The following is a 16,948-nucleotide window of genomic DNA, read 5'->3' on the forward strand; positions in this document are numbered from 1 at the left end:
ATGTAGCATTGCAACGTTATAAGATTTTTCTCCAGTCGTATGCTTTGTTTCTGATTTGACAGTTTTGTGTAATGTACTTCATCAACAGAATTACCTGAGCCCAAACCACTGCCTACTGAACCAATAGAAGAAACACCCTGTGGTGGTAATATTACCGTACCAAGTGTTGGATCAGAAGAAATCAAGTCACCCAATTACCCAGAACACTATGACAATGATTTAGAGTGCATTTGGCATGTTGTCTCCGAGAGTGGACGTAGAATCAAGGTTACATTTGAAGACTTTGAGACTGAGACTTGCCATGATTGGTTAGTTCTTGGAAATGGTCTTGATCATACAGACCTAACAACCAGTGACTTGAGTCTGTCAGGTTCATTGTCACCAGATCCCTATGAATCTCATGGCGACAGAATGTGGTTGACTTTCACAACGGATTACTCTGTCACTAGGAGGGGTTTTAATCTTGTTCTTACAGAGATAGATGACAGTGGTAAGTTATTTTTTATTCATTTCATTATGTTACAGTTAGCATTGAAATAGTCTATTTTGTATATTATTGATGATGTGATGAAAATGGAAGTTAAGCTTGTGTTTAATTATTACTCAATAATTGCAAAACGCTACAAAAATGTGTAAAACAGTTTTTTGTTTTTACAAGTCACTTTGTGTATACACAATTGCTAGTAATAAATATTTTTACACATTTTTTCAATTTTGTTTTTTTACAATTAATGAGTAGCAAAGATGGACTTGGCCTATGTATGTTTCACTTTGTTTTTTCAGTAATAATACAATGGGAAATTGTTTTATTAATTACAAATTCAAAATAGATATCCATTTTTCATCAAATATTTTTATACCTATATTTGATTACATTTTAAATCTGCTAATGTTTCAGAGAAAACATGTGGTGGTGAGCTGGTCATCACATCAGACAATGAGTATGTACAGATAGAATCACCCAATTATCCTGATGAGTATGATTACAGTGATATCTGTATCTGGACCATAGCTATTGATGAATCACTCTCAGACAAAGACATCCTGATGGTGGTTGATGACTTTGACTCTGAAGAAGGCTACGATTGGCTAGAAGTTGGATTAGGTGACGATCACCTGGACACTTCAACTCTGTTGTACCGGCTGTCAGGATCTAGTGTTGAGGGCTCCTTTGCCACTGGCAGTCAAGATCTATGGGTGCTATGGACTACAGATAACAGTGTCAATAAGAATGGGTACTCTATTCGATTCATTGCTGGTAAGTTGGGTAAAAAAAGAATAAAAAAGACAGGTTGATTAAAAAACTTAATGATTGTTTTTATGTAATGAGTAATCAGTGATGTACAATGTTAACCAATAGGAGAATAGGTAGTCAGGATGTCAACGTGGTTCCTAAGTAAACCAGGTCTGGTCAAAGTTTCTCAATCAGCACAAAACGTTGTTCATCCAATCAGTGAACCCCAACTGTTATAGTGATGTAAACAGTGTATAAGTAGCATCCTGAGCTGACAAATATACTATATTTGGACATTACACAACTGCCCCAATGAACACTAACTTTATGAGAGACTGTGTTATTGGTTAGAATGTTGTGATTGATTAACAATGACATGATCTTAATGACTGTGTGGCTGTGGATGAATTTTAAATTGCATCTCATGCATCTCTGGACTCCTAAAGTAATAAATTTGACTATACTGTGAGTGGAGGTGTAAATGGTAATGATACCATATAGGAACTAGACTATGTGAGTGGAGGTGTAAATGGTAACGATACCATATTGAAACTATACTGTGAGTGGAGGTGTAAATGGTAATGATACCATATTGGAAGTAGACTAGAAAATAGGTTATGACCTACTTACAACATATTCCAGTGATTTCCCACTTTGTTTGCAGAAGATAATTTCGTGGGGAAACCTAATATAATAATATTCAATAAATAGTGATTCAAAGTTTTTTTCGGGGATTCAAAACTATAGAATAATATCTCAGGTAGCTGTCTCTAACTACTTACAAACCCCAAACAAACACCCTGAATGACAGAAGTTAATATACATTTCACTTTTAATTTGGTTAGACTGAAATTTTCCAAATTAATTGTAAAAAAAAATGTTTGATTATTTCCATACAGTTGATCCATGTGGTGGTAGTTTGTATGGTCCAACTGGAAACATCACATCACCAGGATATCCCATAAACTATCCACATGGTAGTCAGTGTGAATGGATAATTACAGTAGATGAGGGTACTGGTATACTTATCTCATTCAGTGTCTTTGAGACGGAAGAAAACTATGATTACTTGTACGTAGGAGAAGGATTAGTATCAGACATGTCCAGTGGTTCTGTAAGTATACATTTCTTTATTTTAAATGCAGCAAGTCTTGGAGGGTGATGTCAGTAGCAAGCACCGTTTGAGACAACCCTTCAGAATTTCATAACTTAGCTTTTATTTTTGCTACTGTAACGGAAGAAATGTTAAGTTGAAGTCTGTTGCAGTACATATTGGTTCATGTATTCCTGTATATTTATAGTAACGAGGCTGAACTCGATTAGTTGCTTGACCAACTATTTTTCAGTCTTTTTCTCTACAGTACAATGTATATAAAAAACTGCTATGTATTATTATCATTAATTTGAGAATAAAATTATTATTATAGTCACTGCAAAATTAAGTTGATGCTTTTTGATAAAAAATATAAAAAAGAAAAAAAAAATTCAGGAATAATCTGATAATGAATGAAAAGTACCTTCTGACCTTTTGTCATCTTTGTTTGTAGTATTTGACAAACATTTGGGTAACTTTTCAATACTTATAAATTGTTCAGTGATATTTCATTATTTTATACCGATGCTCTACACATTGTTCTTTGCATTACTTCAAAATTAGTGTCTTTTTTGTGTGAAACATTGCAACGTGAGTGATTTAGTTGCAACATAACTTTTGATTTTTTACTTTCTGTGAGTATAGGAACTATCAGGTCCAGAGCTACCTAAAGACATTATTGTGAATAGTCATCAAGCCTGGTTGGTGTTTACATCAGATCAATCAATTAGTTACCATGGTTTCCACCTTACTTATGAACAATATGAAGAAGGTAAGAGAATCCAATTTGATTAGACAACAAAATATTACACATCATCTTCAGGTAGATCAATTTGTACACTTTATATTTTATGTTACTCTCGTAATTAAGGCTTACCAGAGACATATCAGTTAAGAGGCAAGTGTATAGAATCTAACTTAGATTATACAACCCATAACACCAAAGTAAAGCATTTTCAGTATGTACCATAATCGTTTATATTATCCATATCAAGTGTAAAAGTATACTATTTCATTTGCTATTTGGTTGAATTAGAAAGGTCACATACTAGTCTTGTAAATAAATAAATAAACAAATTGAAACAGTATACATTAAAAAGGTCACATGTTACCAGGGTAAACTTGTAAATAAACCAATTGAAAGAGTATACATTTACACTTGATATGAATGCTATAAATGAGTGTAGCATATAGAAAAAGAGCTTTACTTTGGTGTTACTCATTGTATTATATACAGCTGATTAAAAACTCTGTGTCACTATAAAATAGTATTAACTAGTATAAGGTATCATGAAGTCTATAAAGTTTGTATTTTCAAAGTTATCACTGCAGGTATTTATCATTTGAAATTGATGACATTAGTTAGCCATGCCACTAAACAATCTGAAATAAGCCAAACTACATATTGCTGAATTACTAATTCCTTTCAACTAAACTTAATTTCATCAATCAGTGTAATAAAATATCAGAGACTTCCAATAGTTTGACTACTGGCTGACATCTTCACCTTGGAATGAGGTCATGATTTCTTCTTCAGATGTATTACTAGCTATGATATATTTTCTTTGTAGAAATCCCTGAACCCAAACAATGTGGTGCTTGGTATATGCTGAAGGTAGGAGAAGTAGTCGTAATAGAATCTCCTAACTATCCCCAAGACTATCCTAACAATGTCCACTGTCAATGGAACGTAACAACAGAGTCTGGACTACCAATGATTGTACAATTCAGAGACTTTGTGACTGAGTTGGGTTTTGATTGGTTGGAGATTGGAAACGGACTTGATTCTGGTGATGTGGATAGTAGCGTTAGACGTATCTCGGGTCCCTTGTATGTCCTGCCATTGCCCGTCATGTCAAGTCACGAAAACATCTGGTTGACCTTTGACACTGATGATACCATTACAAGACGGGGATTTCAGCTTTGGATATTTGAACACAATGAGAGTGAGTAGAACCATTTGATGATGTAAATATAATGAGAAACAAAGACCACCATTTTTTGTCTTCCATTTGAAGAGTTGTTAATAGCTAATTCATGTATTTACTTTCCCTGTTTTCTAACAAGTTCAACTTGTAAATGCTTGCATGTCACTGGTTGTATGTGATAAAACAGACAGAATCACCAATGTCTGCATTTTATTATAAAAACAATGAAATTAATTTATGAATGAAATTTTTTCACCCTCAGTTCTTGTATTCTCCTCTACTGATCTAGAATAACTGATTGTATCATCACGTTTTACTTTGCAGCTGAACCAATACCACCTAAAACAACACCAACACAGCCTGCCACCGTACCTACACCAGTAACTTTCACTACAGCAATACCTTGTGGTGGTCACATTAACGTACCTAACACTGATTATGTAGAGTTTACATCACCCAACTACCCTAGTAACTATGACAACAAATTGAACTGTGAATGGACTGTCAGTGCTGAACAGGGCAAGAGAATTGTTGTGACTTACCAAGACTTCAGGACTGAAAGAATGTAAGTTTTGGCTATTTGAATATAATTATAGTTGCAGGAGGGTGGTTCTCTGAAAAAGATTATTCTATAAACTTGCAGTGTAGTGTTTTAGGACTTCCAATGTTTACATTATCTTGATTACAGGGTTACTAGCTTATCGCTATCATCCACTTGTGTAATCTACCACATTGAAGAACAATAGATTTAGTTTGTGTCTATCGTTAGTAAACCAAATAGGCCTTGGTTACCAGTCTGAGAATTGTATTAATATTAGGCTGGATAATCAAGATGACAGGCATATCCTATTAACTGTTGCTGCTCAATTTTAAACATTAGACAAATAATGTATATCTCAGAACTTGCACTCTGCATATCTGAGATAAACAACTGTAATAAAAGACATTTCATAAGACTTGGCCATGGCCTATTTATCACACAGTCCTGTCAACATAGTCTGGTCCTATATCTTGGTCCCTCTATGATCACACAGTTTTGCTCTGATGTTACCTCTATCACACAGTCCTGCTCTGATGTTACCTATGAGGACCACATTGGAAATAAGTGTTTTTAAAAATACTTTTATGTGTTATATAAATTTTTACCTAAATAAAATCAATCAATCAAACCTCTATCACACAGTCCTGCTCTGATGTCACTTCTTTCACACTGACTGTCCTGCTCTGATGTTACCTCTTTCACATAGTCCTGCTCTGATGTTACCTCTATCACACAGTCCCTCTATCTCTTGTCTTCTATCACATAGATTCTCCATCACACAGTCTCTATCACACTGGGCGCGCTGTGATGGGTGGACTGTGATGTAGTTAATTAGTACAGTGTATGACATATTACTCACACCAAGTATGTTTTCTTATTTCACATATAAGACGTGATGTTCTCACAGTTGGAACTGGGTCAGATCCTGATAGTGGTACTCTAATGCGACGAGATTCAGGAACTGTTTTACCTAGTGAAATCCTAGCATCCACCAATGAAATATGGTTTGAATTTGTAACAGATCAATCAATAACCTACAGAGGATTTGAAATCAGATTACAAGTATATACAACTGAAGGTATGTCAAGGGATGGATAAGAGAATGATTGAGTTTGGTAGAATAAATCTCACCAAATTTACAGACTGTAACAGCACTTGTTTTACATACCCTGTTACAGGATCTGCATGAGGTCTGTTACATTTACAGGCATGTCCCGTAATATGCCTTCAGATTCCTAGCTGTGAATTTATGTTCAGCTAATGCATGCACATGCCTGCTGACTCCCATGAGGCATTATATTGTGTGTCCATGGGAAGAAATTATACTGAACACTGAATGAGGAACAAGTTTCACCCAGCTTGTCTTGGCAATCAAATGTTATATAAGTGTAAAATCTTGAAATGAGAGTCCGGAGCCCAAAATTTACAAAAGGTGTTTATCACTGCCCCTCGATCCCCCCTCCCCCATCATTGTGCACTGTCTGAAGTACACTCAGTAAAGTCTTCTCTGCCTCTGTATGTTTATAGATTGTGGTGGTGAACTACAGATACCAACTGATGATGTTGAAACTGTCATACATCCTGAGGGTGATGAACAATATGGGAATAATGAACTATGTGACTGGATTCTGGATGCTGACGCTAACCGCAATGTACGTGTGCATGTCAAGACAGTGGACACAGGTAAGTCCAAGTAATATAATAAACTATGGCTAACTTGATAGTGAATGCTGACTCTAATTATGGCAAATCTATATGTATAATGTTAAGACAGTTGACACTGGTATGTAAGTCTGAGTGAATCTTTTTAGACAAAATACCAAGATTGTCAATTTCAAATAAAGTATGGAAATTGTCATGGATTTTGATCATATTTTCATCTTTACATCTTTTGCTCTTTTCTCTCTCAGAATGGTACCATGATGTGATTGAGATAGGTGAAGGTAGAGACTCTACAGCCAGGTCTACACGTTTACTTACCATATCAGGTTCACGCCAAGACTATACTTTTTATACAATGGCCAGTGCTGTCTGGATGACTTTCATGTCCGACTCTTCCCACGTTGGTGATGGTTTTGAAATCGACTTTTATGATGGTGAGTTCTCCATAAAAAATTCTTCAGCTGGACTTTGTCATGAAAATAACAAAACTAATTTGGAAGTATTAATTATGCTATATTCTCCCAGAAGGTAACATAGTCACTGAAAATTGTTTGTAAAAAGTAACTATTGATAATATACTAGGTAAATTATTTACACCTTATGTTCTGGACTACAAATTTTATCATGATTCCTAAAACAAGATCTGTGTTGTTTTGTTGTGCTGATAAATTTGTTGTAGAAAAGAAGTTGTTGCAGGGAACTGAAATTTATGAATGACGTTGGAGAAATTAGGTAGTACCACCAAATATGCAGAAAAAATAAGCGATGCAATTTATCTGTATAGTGTCAGGATGTTGATTGTCAATTTTCCGCTGGCTTTGATAATTTGTCAAATGAAAAATTTTAATACTTCAAAAATAATTTTTCTCCTAAAATCTTTATCACAAATATTAAGCAGACCCAGAAAAATCATCATTCACAATATTAAGTGTATACAAACATACATTGGGGTTTTAAGAATTACATGTTCACAGAAATGTTATCCCTTTCAAATGAAAAATTTACTTCAAAAATAATTTTTCTCCTAAAATCTTTATCGCAAATATTAAGCTGACCCAGAAAATCATCATTCACAATATTAAGTGTATACAAACATACATTGGGGTTTTAAGAATTACATGTACACAGAAATTTTATCCCTTCTTAGAAAGCTTTAATTTTATATTTCAGATGCCTGTGTGTCACAACACCTCACAACTTTCCCAGGAGAAGTACTATCACCAAACTATCCAGGAATTTATCCACACAATTCTGATTGTACTTGGCAACTAGAACAACTAGAAGGCAGACAAATCAGAATGACATTTAATGACTTGAGTCTGGAGAATGGTAGAGACTATCTGTACATTGGTGATGGCAATGATCCATCTAGCTCACCTACACTGGTATGATTTAAATTCAACCTTTGCACCAGTTGTTTAGAAATACTGCTGATCAGAACGTCATTTTATCAGTGGTGGACAATAAAAACTGGCTTTGAAGGTGCCAAAAAGTCTTCTCCTTATCACACTATTAAACTGTCATACATTGATACAAAAACAATAGCTGGTGTCTCAGATGTAGATAAGATTCATACAATGCTTTTATCAGTTTGTTTATGTCTGTGAAAGTTAGACACATTGTATATGGTAATATGACTAACTTTCACAGATATAAACAAACTGATAAGAACATGCCATGAACTTAGATCAGAGACACCCAATGTTATTTTGTATCAATATATGTCTGCTTGATAGTGTGATAAGGAGAAGACTTTTCAGCACCTGCAAAGTCAATTTTAATTGTCCACCACTGATAAAATGACATGATCAGACCATTTCTAGACAACTAGTACAAGGGTTGTAAACTGTACTTACCAGAGACAACATTCTAAAATAGATACACTTTATTTACTAGATGCACAATTCTTAAGTGAATACAATGTTACAACATATTTATCCTCATGATCAACACAGAGCTAAAATCATGCAATACACCCCCCACCCCCCCCATACTAGAATAGACTTATCCACACAGGATTGCACTCTACCTATAAGTGTTTATTAAACAATACACCTATTTCCCAACCATTACTAGGGAGGGATGTCTGAGCAAGAGTTTCATCAGGACTGCAAACTGCAAAAACAACTTAGTGTCAAAATCAAAGTAATTTAGAAATTAGGATTTTAAAAAACCACCTTGAATGATGTTTAGAGATGTAAGCTTCTGTCAATGCCAAGACTCACTGTTTGTATTTCTTTTTCAGACATTAACTGGTCATGAGATTCCAGATATCTTTATCAGTACAAGTAACATGGTATGGATACGATTTGAAAGTGATTGGACTGTAGCAGATAGTGGTTTTAACATCACATATGATGCCGAGTGTAGGTCTTCTATTGTAATGTCACTAGATTTGCAAAGGACATGTTTGATGGTGCAAAATGTACAGTTTTAGATCTATTATTCAGTCAAAACAAATGCAATGGATAACGTGTATGATAGACCCCCATGGTGTGCAAGTACAAGAGTGGCATAATTCAAGGGGGTATTTGCACAAGTGCTTGCAGTGTTTTCTGCAGCCATACTTGAAATTGCAGCAGAAAACACTGCAAGGATGAATGTAAATACCTCGGAGTACCCACACTGGAACTGGAGTTCTGTTATTATTACATTTTTAGGTGAAACAGCAATTTCCTTAAAAATAATACTATGCAATTGCATGCTTTTGTATACAACAAATGATTGTATCCTCATTTGCATATTATTTGCATGCAGATATGCAATAAAGTTTTCGGTTTTGAACTGTATTGCAGTAGAATAAATGTGAAATTTCTATGCAGGAGGAAGCTATTTTAGAAAACTATGATGTAAATATAATATTTCACCATAGCACCGAGTTTTTTATTTCCATTTAGGTCCTGTTGGGTATGAATCTGGTCCATTGGAGAGATGTTACCGTTTTGTTGATGAGCCATTGCCATGGGAAGAAGCTAGAGACAAGTGTATGGAGACACTGCATGGTGATTTAGTGATTGTAGAAACACAGTCTGAGTATGCATATATACTCAATAGAATGAATATGACAGGATTCTGGATTGGTGAGTTGTGTTATTCAGTGGAATTTGACACTACTGCTGCAGAGTCTCTTATTTTGACAGAAAACTGCTATCCCCTGCAACAAACAAAACCCTTATTCATCAACAGAAAAACCCTATACAGAGTACAACATGAGTGTATATGTCATATGGAGGTGGCAATCCCCATCGACATTGATTATCTGACACCAGGTGGAAGAGGCCATTTGAAACACCAAGTACATCAACATAGTTTCTTTCCCAAAATTATTAGGGACTGGAACTCACTAAACCACGATCTGAAAGCCAGTCACTGATGCTTTCAGGGATGTTTCCTTAAAATTACTGCTAGGTTATGAGTGCAAACCCCACCCCTCTACCCAATTCCCCAGTCTAGATGTACCATACATCAAATCATATCTTACTTGAGATCTTGAGATTCAATGCCACAAATTGCACAAGTCTACCTGTCCCACACCCCCAAACCCTTGTTATGATATCTGGCAGGCGTATAGCTGTTGTTATACAGATACATGATATATTTCAGACAAAATACAACTTTGATGTTTTGTGGAATTTTTCAATTGGCCACAAAAATTAATAATTGGCATATATCCACAGAGAGTGAGAATGTCATACTAAATATTTCTCTCCCCAATATACCCTATAAGGAAAGTGGAGTATCTGGAGAAAACCTAATTTTATTCTAAAGGGTAAACCTTTCATCATATACATACATGACAGGGCTTGTTGTCAATTTGTAGGTTTATCTGACCGAGCTGTGGAGGAAGAGTGGAAATGGGTAGATTGTACAGACCCAGCAGAGTGGCATGAAGATTTGGCTGATGGTAGTAATACTCCTGATAAAGACTGTGTAGTTGTCACTAATGGCACCACCTGGAGTTCAAGACTATGTCAAGATGCCTTGCCTTACATCTGTGAATTAAATACTAAAAGTAAGTTTGAAATACCAGCATGATCGCCAAAACGCTCACATATAAATTACATTTGAACCCTTATAAGGCTGACACCCTATTTTTAGAGTGCACCGGTAATTGTTACTAGAAACCAAGTCATTAAAGGGGTAAACTTATTGAAAATTGAAATGTAAATGCTGAAAGCAGAACCTATGCAAAAAGTCTGTTACAACACTGGTAACCCAGCCTTTGGTTTACTAAGATAGATGTAAACTAAATCTATTGTTCTTCAATGTCGTAGATTACACAAGTGGATGATTGCGGTTCTTCCTCTGTTGTGTGACTCTAATCACCCTGTGTTCAACATTGGAAGTCCCAAAACAACACTGCAAGTTCATGTAACTCTAAATAAACTAGTTTTCAGAGAAGCCTCCCTACAGAAACTATCATTAAACCAACGTCCATTCAATATCTTATCACTGTTGTATCAACCTGTTGCGACAATAGTTTTAGTTTGTGTCTATCTTAGAAAACCAAAGGCTCAAATACCAGGGTAATATGACTCTTCTATGTGTTTTTGTTCAATTTTAAACAGACTTTATTCCATATGAATAACTTTTTTTTTCCACTAATAAAATAAAAATAAAAGATGGCAATTTGACTGTAGAGTTTAATAGTTGCTCAGGAATGTTCTTGGGTCTCTCTCATTACCAAGCATGATCGTTCAAATCATAATCATATTTTTCTCTCTCACAATTACTTTCATTTCACTGTCTTACAGACTTTACCTTAGAAGACCAGAATGTGAACTCAGTTGATGCCGAGGCATTGTCTTCATCTAGTATCCATGTCGACTGGGAGCTGTCTTCACTACGTTGTGATATACTGGGTTATAGACTGCGCTATCATAGAACTGATATGGTAGGGGGTATATTTATTATCGATATACCTAGTGCTGATAGTAGTGAATACACTCTGTATGGACTACAATCATCTACTTGGTATTCTACCTATGTAGCTGGCTATACTGACAAGATACGACTGGACTATGTACCTGCTGACCCTGTACAGACATTTGAAGGTATGTATACACTAGGTGAATGAATAACATAAGAATTAATAGACTTGGTAGAATTTTGTGTTTGTGTGTCAGTTAGTAGCCAATCGGTTAGTCAGTCAGTCAGTCAGTCAGTCAATCAATCAATCAATCAATCATAGCCAATCAATCAATCAATCAATCAATCAATCAATCAATCAATCAATCAATCAATCAATCAATCAACCAACCAACTAACTAACCAACCACCCACCCATTAACCCAGAATTAGTAAATTAGTTAGTTAGTCAGTCAGTCAGTCAGTCGGTCTGTCAGTTGATTAATTAAGAGTCAAATACATTACAATTGATACATTGCAGTCGATCAGAAGAATTGTCTGACTGGTGCCAGTACCAGACCCTGAAGCATTGCACTCTTTTCAGTCATCAATGACACTAAAAGATCAACACACACTGAATAATTCTTTGAATATATATAATATATGCTTGTCTCCAGCTTGGCTTTGAAAATTTTAAGATTTGTCTTAGTCAAGGGAAGGGGTTTGAATGTTTAGAAGTGCAATTTGAGAAAATTTGATCACTTCTAGGTATAGAAATTGTTTCTGATTTTTTAGAACTTGTTGTTGTTTATGACTAGAATGATGTCTACTCTTATAAGCATTCCATTTATTTATTCTACTCTGATATTCTATAGTGAGGAAACCACCATCACCACCTCCTGAACCAATGAAAGACTGTGGTGGAAATTACACAGCTAAATCAGACAGTCTGTTAGTGATTACATCACCCAACTATCCTGATAACTATGAAAACAACAGAGTAAGTATTCAGCATTTTATTGATTCATGTATTGAAAATTAGCTTGCCGGTGGGTATATGTGATGTCATCACCAGATGAAGTATCAAGTATTCATTGAAATGTATTGAAATTAGCTTGTCGGTGGGTATATGTGATGTCATAGTGCACCAGAGGTTTCCCTTAAACCCTTGCCAGAAAATCCCCTAAAATGGCCAATCAATTGTCAAGATTTCAAAGTTGGATATGTTACTGAGATCCTATTGTATCACCCAAATTCATATTTAAGGTGATAGAAGTAAGAAATAAAAGTCAAGATAAATGTATCATTACATAATGCTTGTCCTATATCAATATCCATATTATTTTTGTATGTAAATCATAACAAAAAAGTTGTTTGAGATGTAAAAACATTGTGCCATCTAGTTAAATGTAAAACTCTATATCCACTCTGGTTATGGTAGTATGTCCTTTTCTTTACTGCTAAATCATGAAAAGCAAAATATCACAAACAAAAAGGCATTTTTTCCTTGATTTTTACCATCGTATGTTTTCTTCTTTTTTTCCCAGCTATGTGAATGGCGTGTCAAAGCTACAGATGGCAACAACTTGATTGTCTATCTACGAGACTTGAGAACAGAGTTCTTATTTGACTGGGTAGATATCGGTGAAGGGTCAGATCCGGGTGATGAAGACAGTAGAGAGCATCATATGTCTGGATACTTCCGTCTTTGGCAGTACTGGGAATCATCAACGGATGAAGTCTGGATCACTTTCAGTACAGATTACACTATTAACAGGAGAGGATTTATGATTGAGATTGTAGAGAACATCAGAGGTAATACATCATTTAAAAAAAACATAAAAAATAAAAAATTGAGTGTATTCTAACTTAAGGGTTATAATTTTTGTTATGAATTTAATTTTTGTATTTTGCTTTCATTTCATTTTCTGTGATTTTAATCATTTATAGAGAGAAATGACGGTACTAACAGACTCAGTAGAGGGGTCATGCTAAATAGTTTTTTGTGAAAATTATGTATTTCACATATTTGTAATTGTATGTTACATACAACCCCATAACACTAAAAGTAAAGCATTTTCTGTATGTATCACAATCATTTATAGCATCCATATCAAGTGTAAAACTAAATGTATACTGTTTCAATTGCTAATTGACCACTTTAGAAAGGCCACATGCTGTGCTTGTAAATAAAGTAATTGAAACAGTATACTTTTACACTTGATATGAATGCTATAAATGAGTGTAGCACATAGAGAAAGTGCTTTACTTCAGTGTTACTCATTGTACAGTTGATATAACTTTGCAATTCATAGTAAAGTGGTTATGTGGTCTCTGTAGTGTATGAAGTTTGATGTATGTACCTCACTTGATGTACCAATTGTGAAATTATTGTGCTAATATTTATATACTATTTTGTGGTTTACTAACTGTAAGAGTTACTCTGTTTGAAGTCAAGTTGCCTGTTCTTTCTGTTGCTTTCAAAGTTTGTGCATATATTTTACTTTTCGCTGGTGGAATAAATTTCAATTCAGTTCAATCATTTACATTATATCACATAGTATTTATCTGTTTCCGTATTCCAGACCCTGTACCAACTGAGAAACCAGTACCATCTGATCCCCCTGAATTACCACCAACATGTGGAGAGAACATTACCTTGACTGAGGGAGAATCACGAAATGTCTATTCTCCTAACTATCCTGATGACTATGACAATGACCTTGAGTGTTTATGGTTGATAGAAACCATAGCAACACATAGAATTCAGGTCACATTTGAAGACTTTGAAACAGAACGTTGCCATGATTGGTTAGACGTTGGCCATGGTGTTGACCATACTGACTTGACTACTTCTGAACTTCATCTATCAGGAAGTCTCACTCCTGAGCCATTTGAGTCTATCACCAATGGTGCCTGGATGCTATTTACTACAGATTACTCCATAACAAAGAGAGGTTTTCATGTTGTTGTAGAAGACATTGGACCACCACGTAAGTAACAAGTTTGTTAACATTAGATCATAGCTGGTTTGTAAAATATAGCCAATTGCTTATAAACAGTTCAGTGTTTTGCTGAGGTTGAAGAACGAACCACACTTACAGAGGAATAAATCTGGTCAAATCTAAACATAAATGTATTGCCATACATCCAACCATGATTTTGTGTGGCACCCCAGTAAACCTGCAGACTTTACCTAATCACAAAAACATTGCAGTTGAACCAAGGTATCTTGTAGTTAAAAGATAAGTCAACTGTTCTGTTTCTGGAAAAATAGTCACTAATTGTCATCAATATGCCATATTCTGGTTATACACAATGCCGGCTATAATTCTCAGGTAACCACCACAAGAAGGTGCACCAGATTTGTTAATGTAAGGGCTAAAATTTTTGCCATGGCCACTGGTTACATGAAGCAGTGAATGACATGTGTGAAAGAACTCTGAATGTTCTTAAAAGAATATTACAAAGTGGTTAAGCATGTTTTGATTATTGGTAGTTGCTTTTAAAATAGTATTTTGGGAACAACATGGAGAATGAGTAGTAACTTATTGTCTGCTGTCTTTATGCGACAATACTCCACTATTCTGGCCCTCACGCCCTGCCACCAAGTATCTTGTGAACAGCACTCCTAGTGGCCAAACTATGAAATCTTTCGTTTTTTCCTATAACCAGAATATGGCATATTGCATAATCCCTACATCACTGTTAAAGTCCCACTTACACTATGTTACAGTCTTTTTTTAATACTTCAGTTTATTATCAGCTTTGAGAATATATACAAATTTGAGATCCTTATCATCTTTCAAGCATTCGTAAATAGGATAAATATGGTAAAATATTGTTCCTTTGAAATTTGTCATTCTATTTCACAAATCTCCATAATTGTTGATTTTCTTTCTTCCAGCCTGTGGAGAACCCCTAAGCATTATCCGTGATGGATCAGTAAATATCCAGACTCCAAATCACCCCTCCGATTACTCCAACAATGAAATCTGTAAATGGACCATCAGTGGTCCACCAGACCAGTATATACTGTTGATGATCAATGACTTTGAAACAGAGAGACGTTTTGATTGGCTGGAGATTGGTGAAGGAACCAATGAAGTCGACTTCTCAAGTACTTTCTACAGGCTGTCAGGGTCAAGGGTCACAGGATCCTTTGCTACAGAGAGTGAAGGATTATGGGCACTATTTACTAGTGATAATTCTATCACAGCCAAAGGATTTGATATTGACTTTATAGCAGGTAACGTAAAATTTGATACTGCTGTCAAACAAAATATGAAATCAGCTTGTGGACATGACAACATATATAAATGACTCTTGAGTCAATATCTTTTTTGCACGATAGAAAAACATTTGTTGATCTCAATAATTAAAACATGCCTATAGTACCACTGCCAGTGCGAGATTTTGTGTATCTAAAAATATTTGAGTTATGAACGGGTAAAGTTCAAGGCATTTGTAAACAATTGGAACATTTAAAATTAAAGTAGATTGCAAGTCATGAAGTAAGTATTGAGTAATTCTATCTAGGTCTATCTTAGTATTGCGGTATAGTATTTGAATATACTTTGTCAGCAGCAGTTCTATGAAGACTGTTCCTTTACGCTACCATAGACTCCAGGATCCATGATTCAACAAAGCTTTAAGCATTCATGACAGTTATAATACACAGTGAGTCTTATTGTGAACCTAAGTAAACAGAAACAAATTCCAGAAAAACAACCAATAGGAAATCTGCCACGACATGTACACAACTCAAAACTTTCAAAATTGTTTATGTTATCACTAACTTTTATATCATAATGTACATGTTTTGTGTTTGTATAAACTGACTCATATTTTTCTATTGATTCTGAAACTAACAGTGGATCCCTGTGGGGCTACTTATACCAATGAACCTGACAACATAGCAAGTCCATTGTACCCAGACTACCCGTACCCACATGGTAGTAGTTGTGTATGGAGAATTGACTTGTCAAGTACTGACCCAACACATCGTATCAAGATTTCATTCTCTGACTTTGACCTTGAGAGGAATTTTGATTGGTTATGGATTGGTGATGGACTGCAGCCTGGCATATCAACTACTACAGTAAGTTGGCATATAGTTATGGTTTCATTTTTTTTTTAGATTCTCCTCTTTCATCTAATTGAAATTGGAGACTTTGTTTACTTGAATCACTTTCTGAACCAAATGAAATGACAAATCTTATCAGTTCACCAAGATGACTGCATTTAAGGCAGTTGAAGTACACTGTACAGTATTTTTGCTCAGATCTGGTAACCCTGGTATCAGCAAATCCATGGTTCTTTGACAAGTATTGCAATAATTATAACTGTTGTCTTTTCTCCTCAACCAAAGCATGTGAATGACTAAATTACAGAAATTATGAATAAGAAAAAAAACCCACTTTAAATCAACTAGAAAAATACATTGATGAACTACATGTGTATGGCTTAGAAAAACCACAGCTTCTCCACTGTCTCTGGAAAAACCACAAATCATCATAGACTTTTTAGGTCAAAAGTTCTTTAAATTTGTTTATGTTCAAAGTTGTAATTGATAAATTTTTATACTTTATGTTATAGGAACTGACAGGATCTTCATTGCCTAAAGACATCATAACTGAAAG

At 35.1% G+C, this 16,948-nt stretch overlaps 1 protein-coding gene across 1 annotated transcript in view; it reads left to right on the forward strand.

Annotated features, from left to right (window-relative positions):
- The window catches only part of LOC144436841 (cubilin-like), a 53,658-nt gene extending 41,038 nt beyond the window's left edge, over positions 1-12,620 (forward strand). The window contains exons 24-39 of the mRNA XM_078125700.1: positions 89-490; positions 899-1,258; positions 2,134-2,348; positions 2,973-3,099; positions 3,899-4,273; positions 4,580-4,820; positions 5,687-5,874; positions 6,324-6,479; positions 6,707-6,892; positions 7,629-7,843; positions 8,704-8,824; positions 9,356-9,538; positions 10,279-10,470; positions 11,213-11,512; positions 12,182-12,306; positions 12,573-12,620. Coding sequence (XP_077981826.1) covers positions 89-490; positions 899-1,258; positions 2,134-2,348; positions 2,973-3,099; positions 3,899-4,273; positions 4,580-4,820; positions 5,687-5,874; positions 6,324-6,479; positions 6,707-6,892; positions 7,629-7,843; positions 8,704-8,824; positions 9,356-9,538; positions 10,279-10,470; positions 11,213-11,512; positions 12,182-12,306; positions 12,573-12,620 — 3,434 coding nt within the window. The remainder of the gene's footprint in view (positions 1-88; positions 491-898; positions 1,259-2,133; positions 2,349-2,972; positions 3,100-3,898; positions 4,274-4,579; positions 4,821-5,686; positions 5,875-6,323; positions 6,480-6,706; positions 6,893-7,628; positions 7,844-8,703; positions 8,825-9,355; positions 9,539-10,278; positions 10,471-11,212; positions 11,513-12,181; positions 12,307-12,572) is intronic.
- Positions 12,621-16,948: the final 4,328 nt, after the last annotated feature.

Source organism: Glandiceps talaboti, chromosome 6, assembly GCF_964340395.1.
Source record: "Glandiceps talaboti chromosome 6, keGlaTala1.1, whole genome shotgun sequence".
In the NCBI taxonomy this organism is placed as follows: Eukaryota; Metazoa; Hemichordata; class Enteropneusta; family Spengelidae; genus Glandiceps; species Glandiceps talaboti.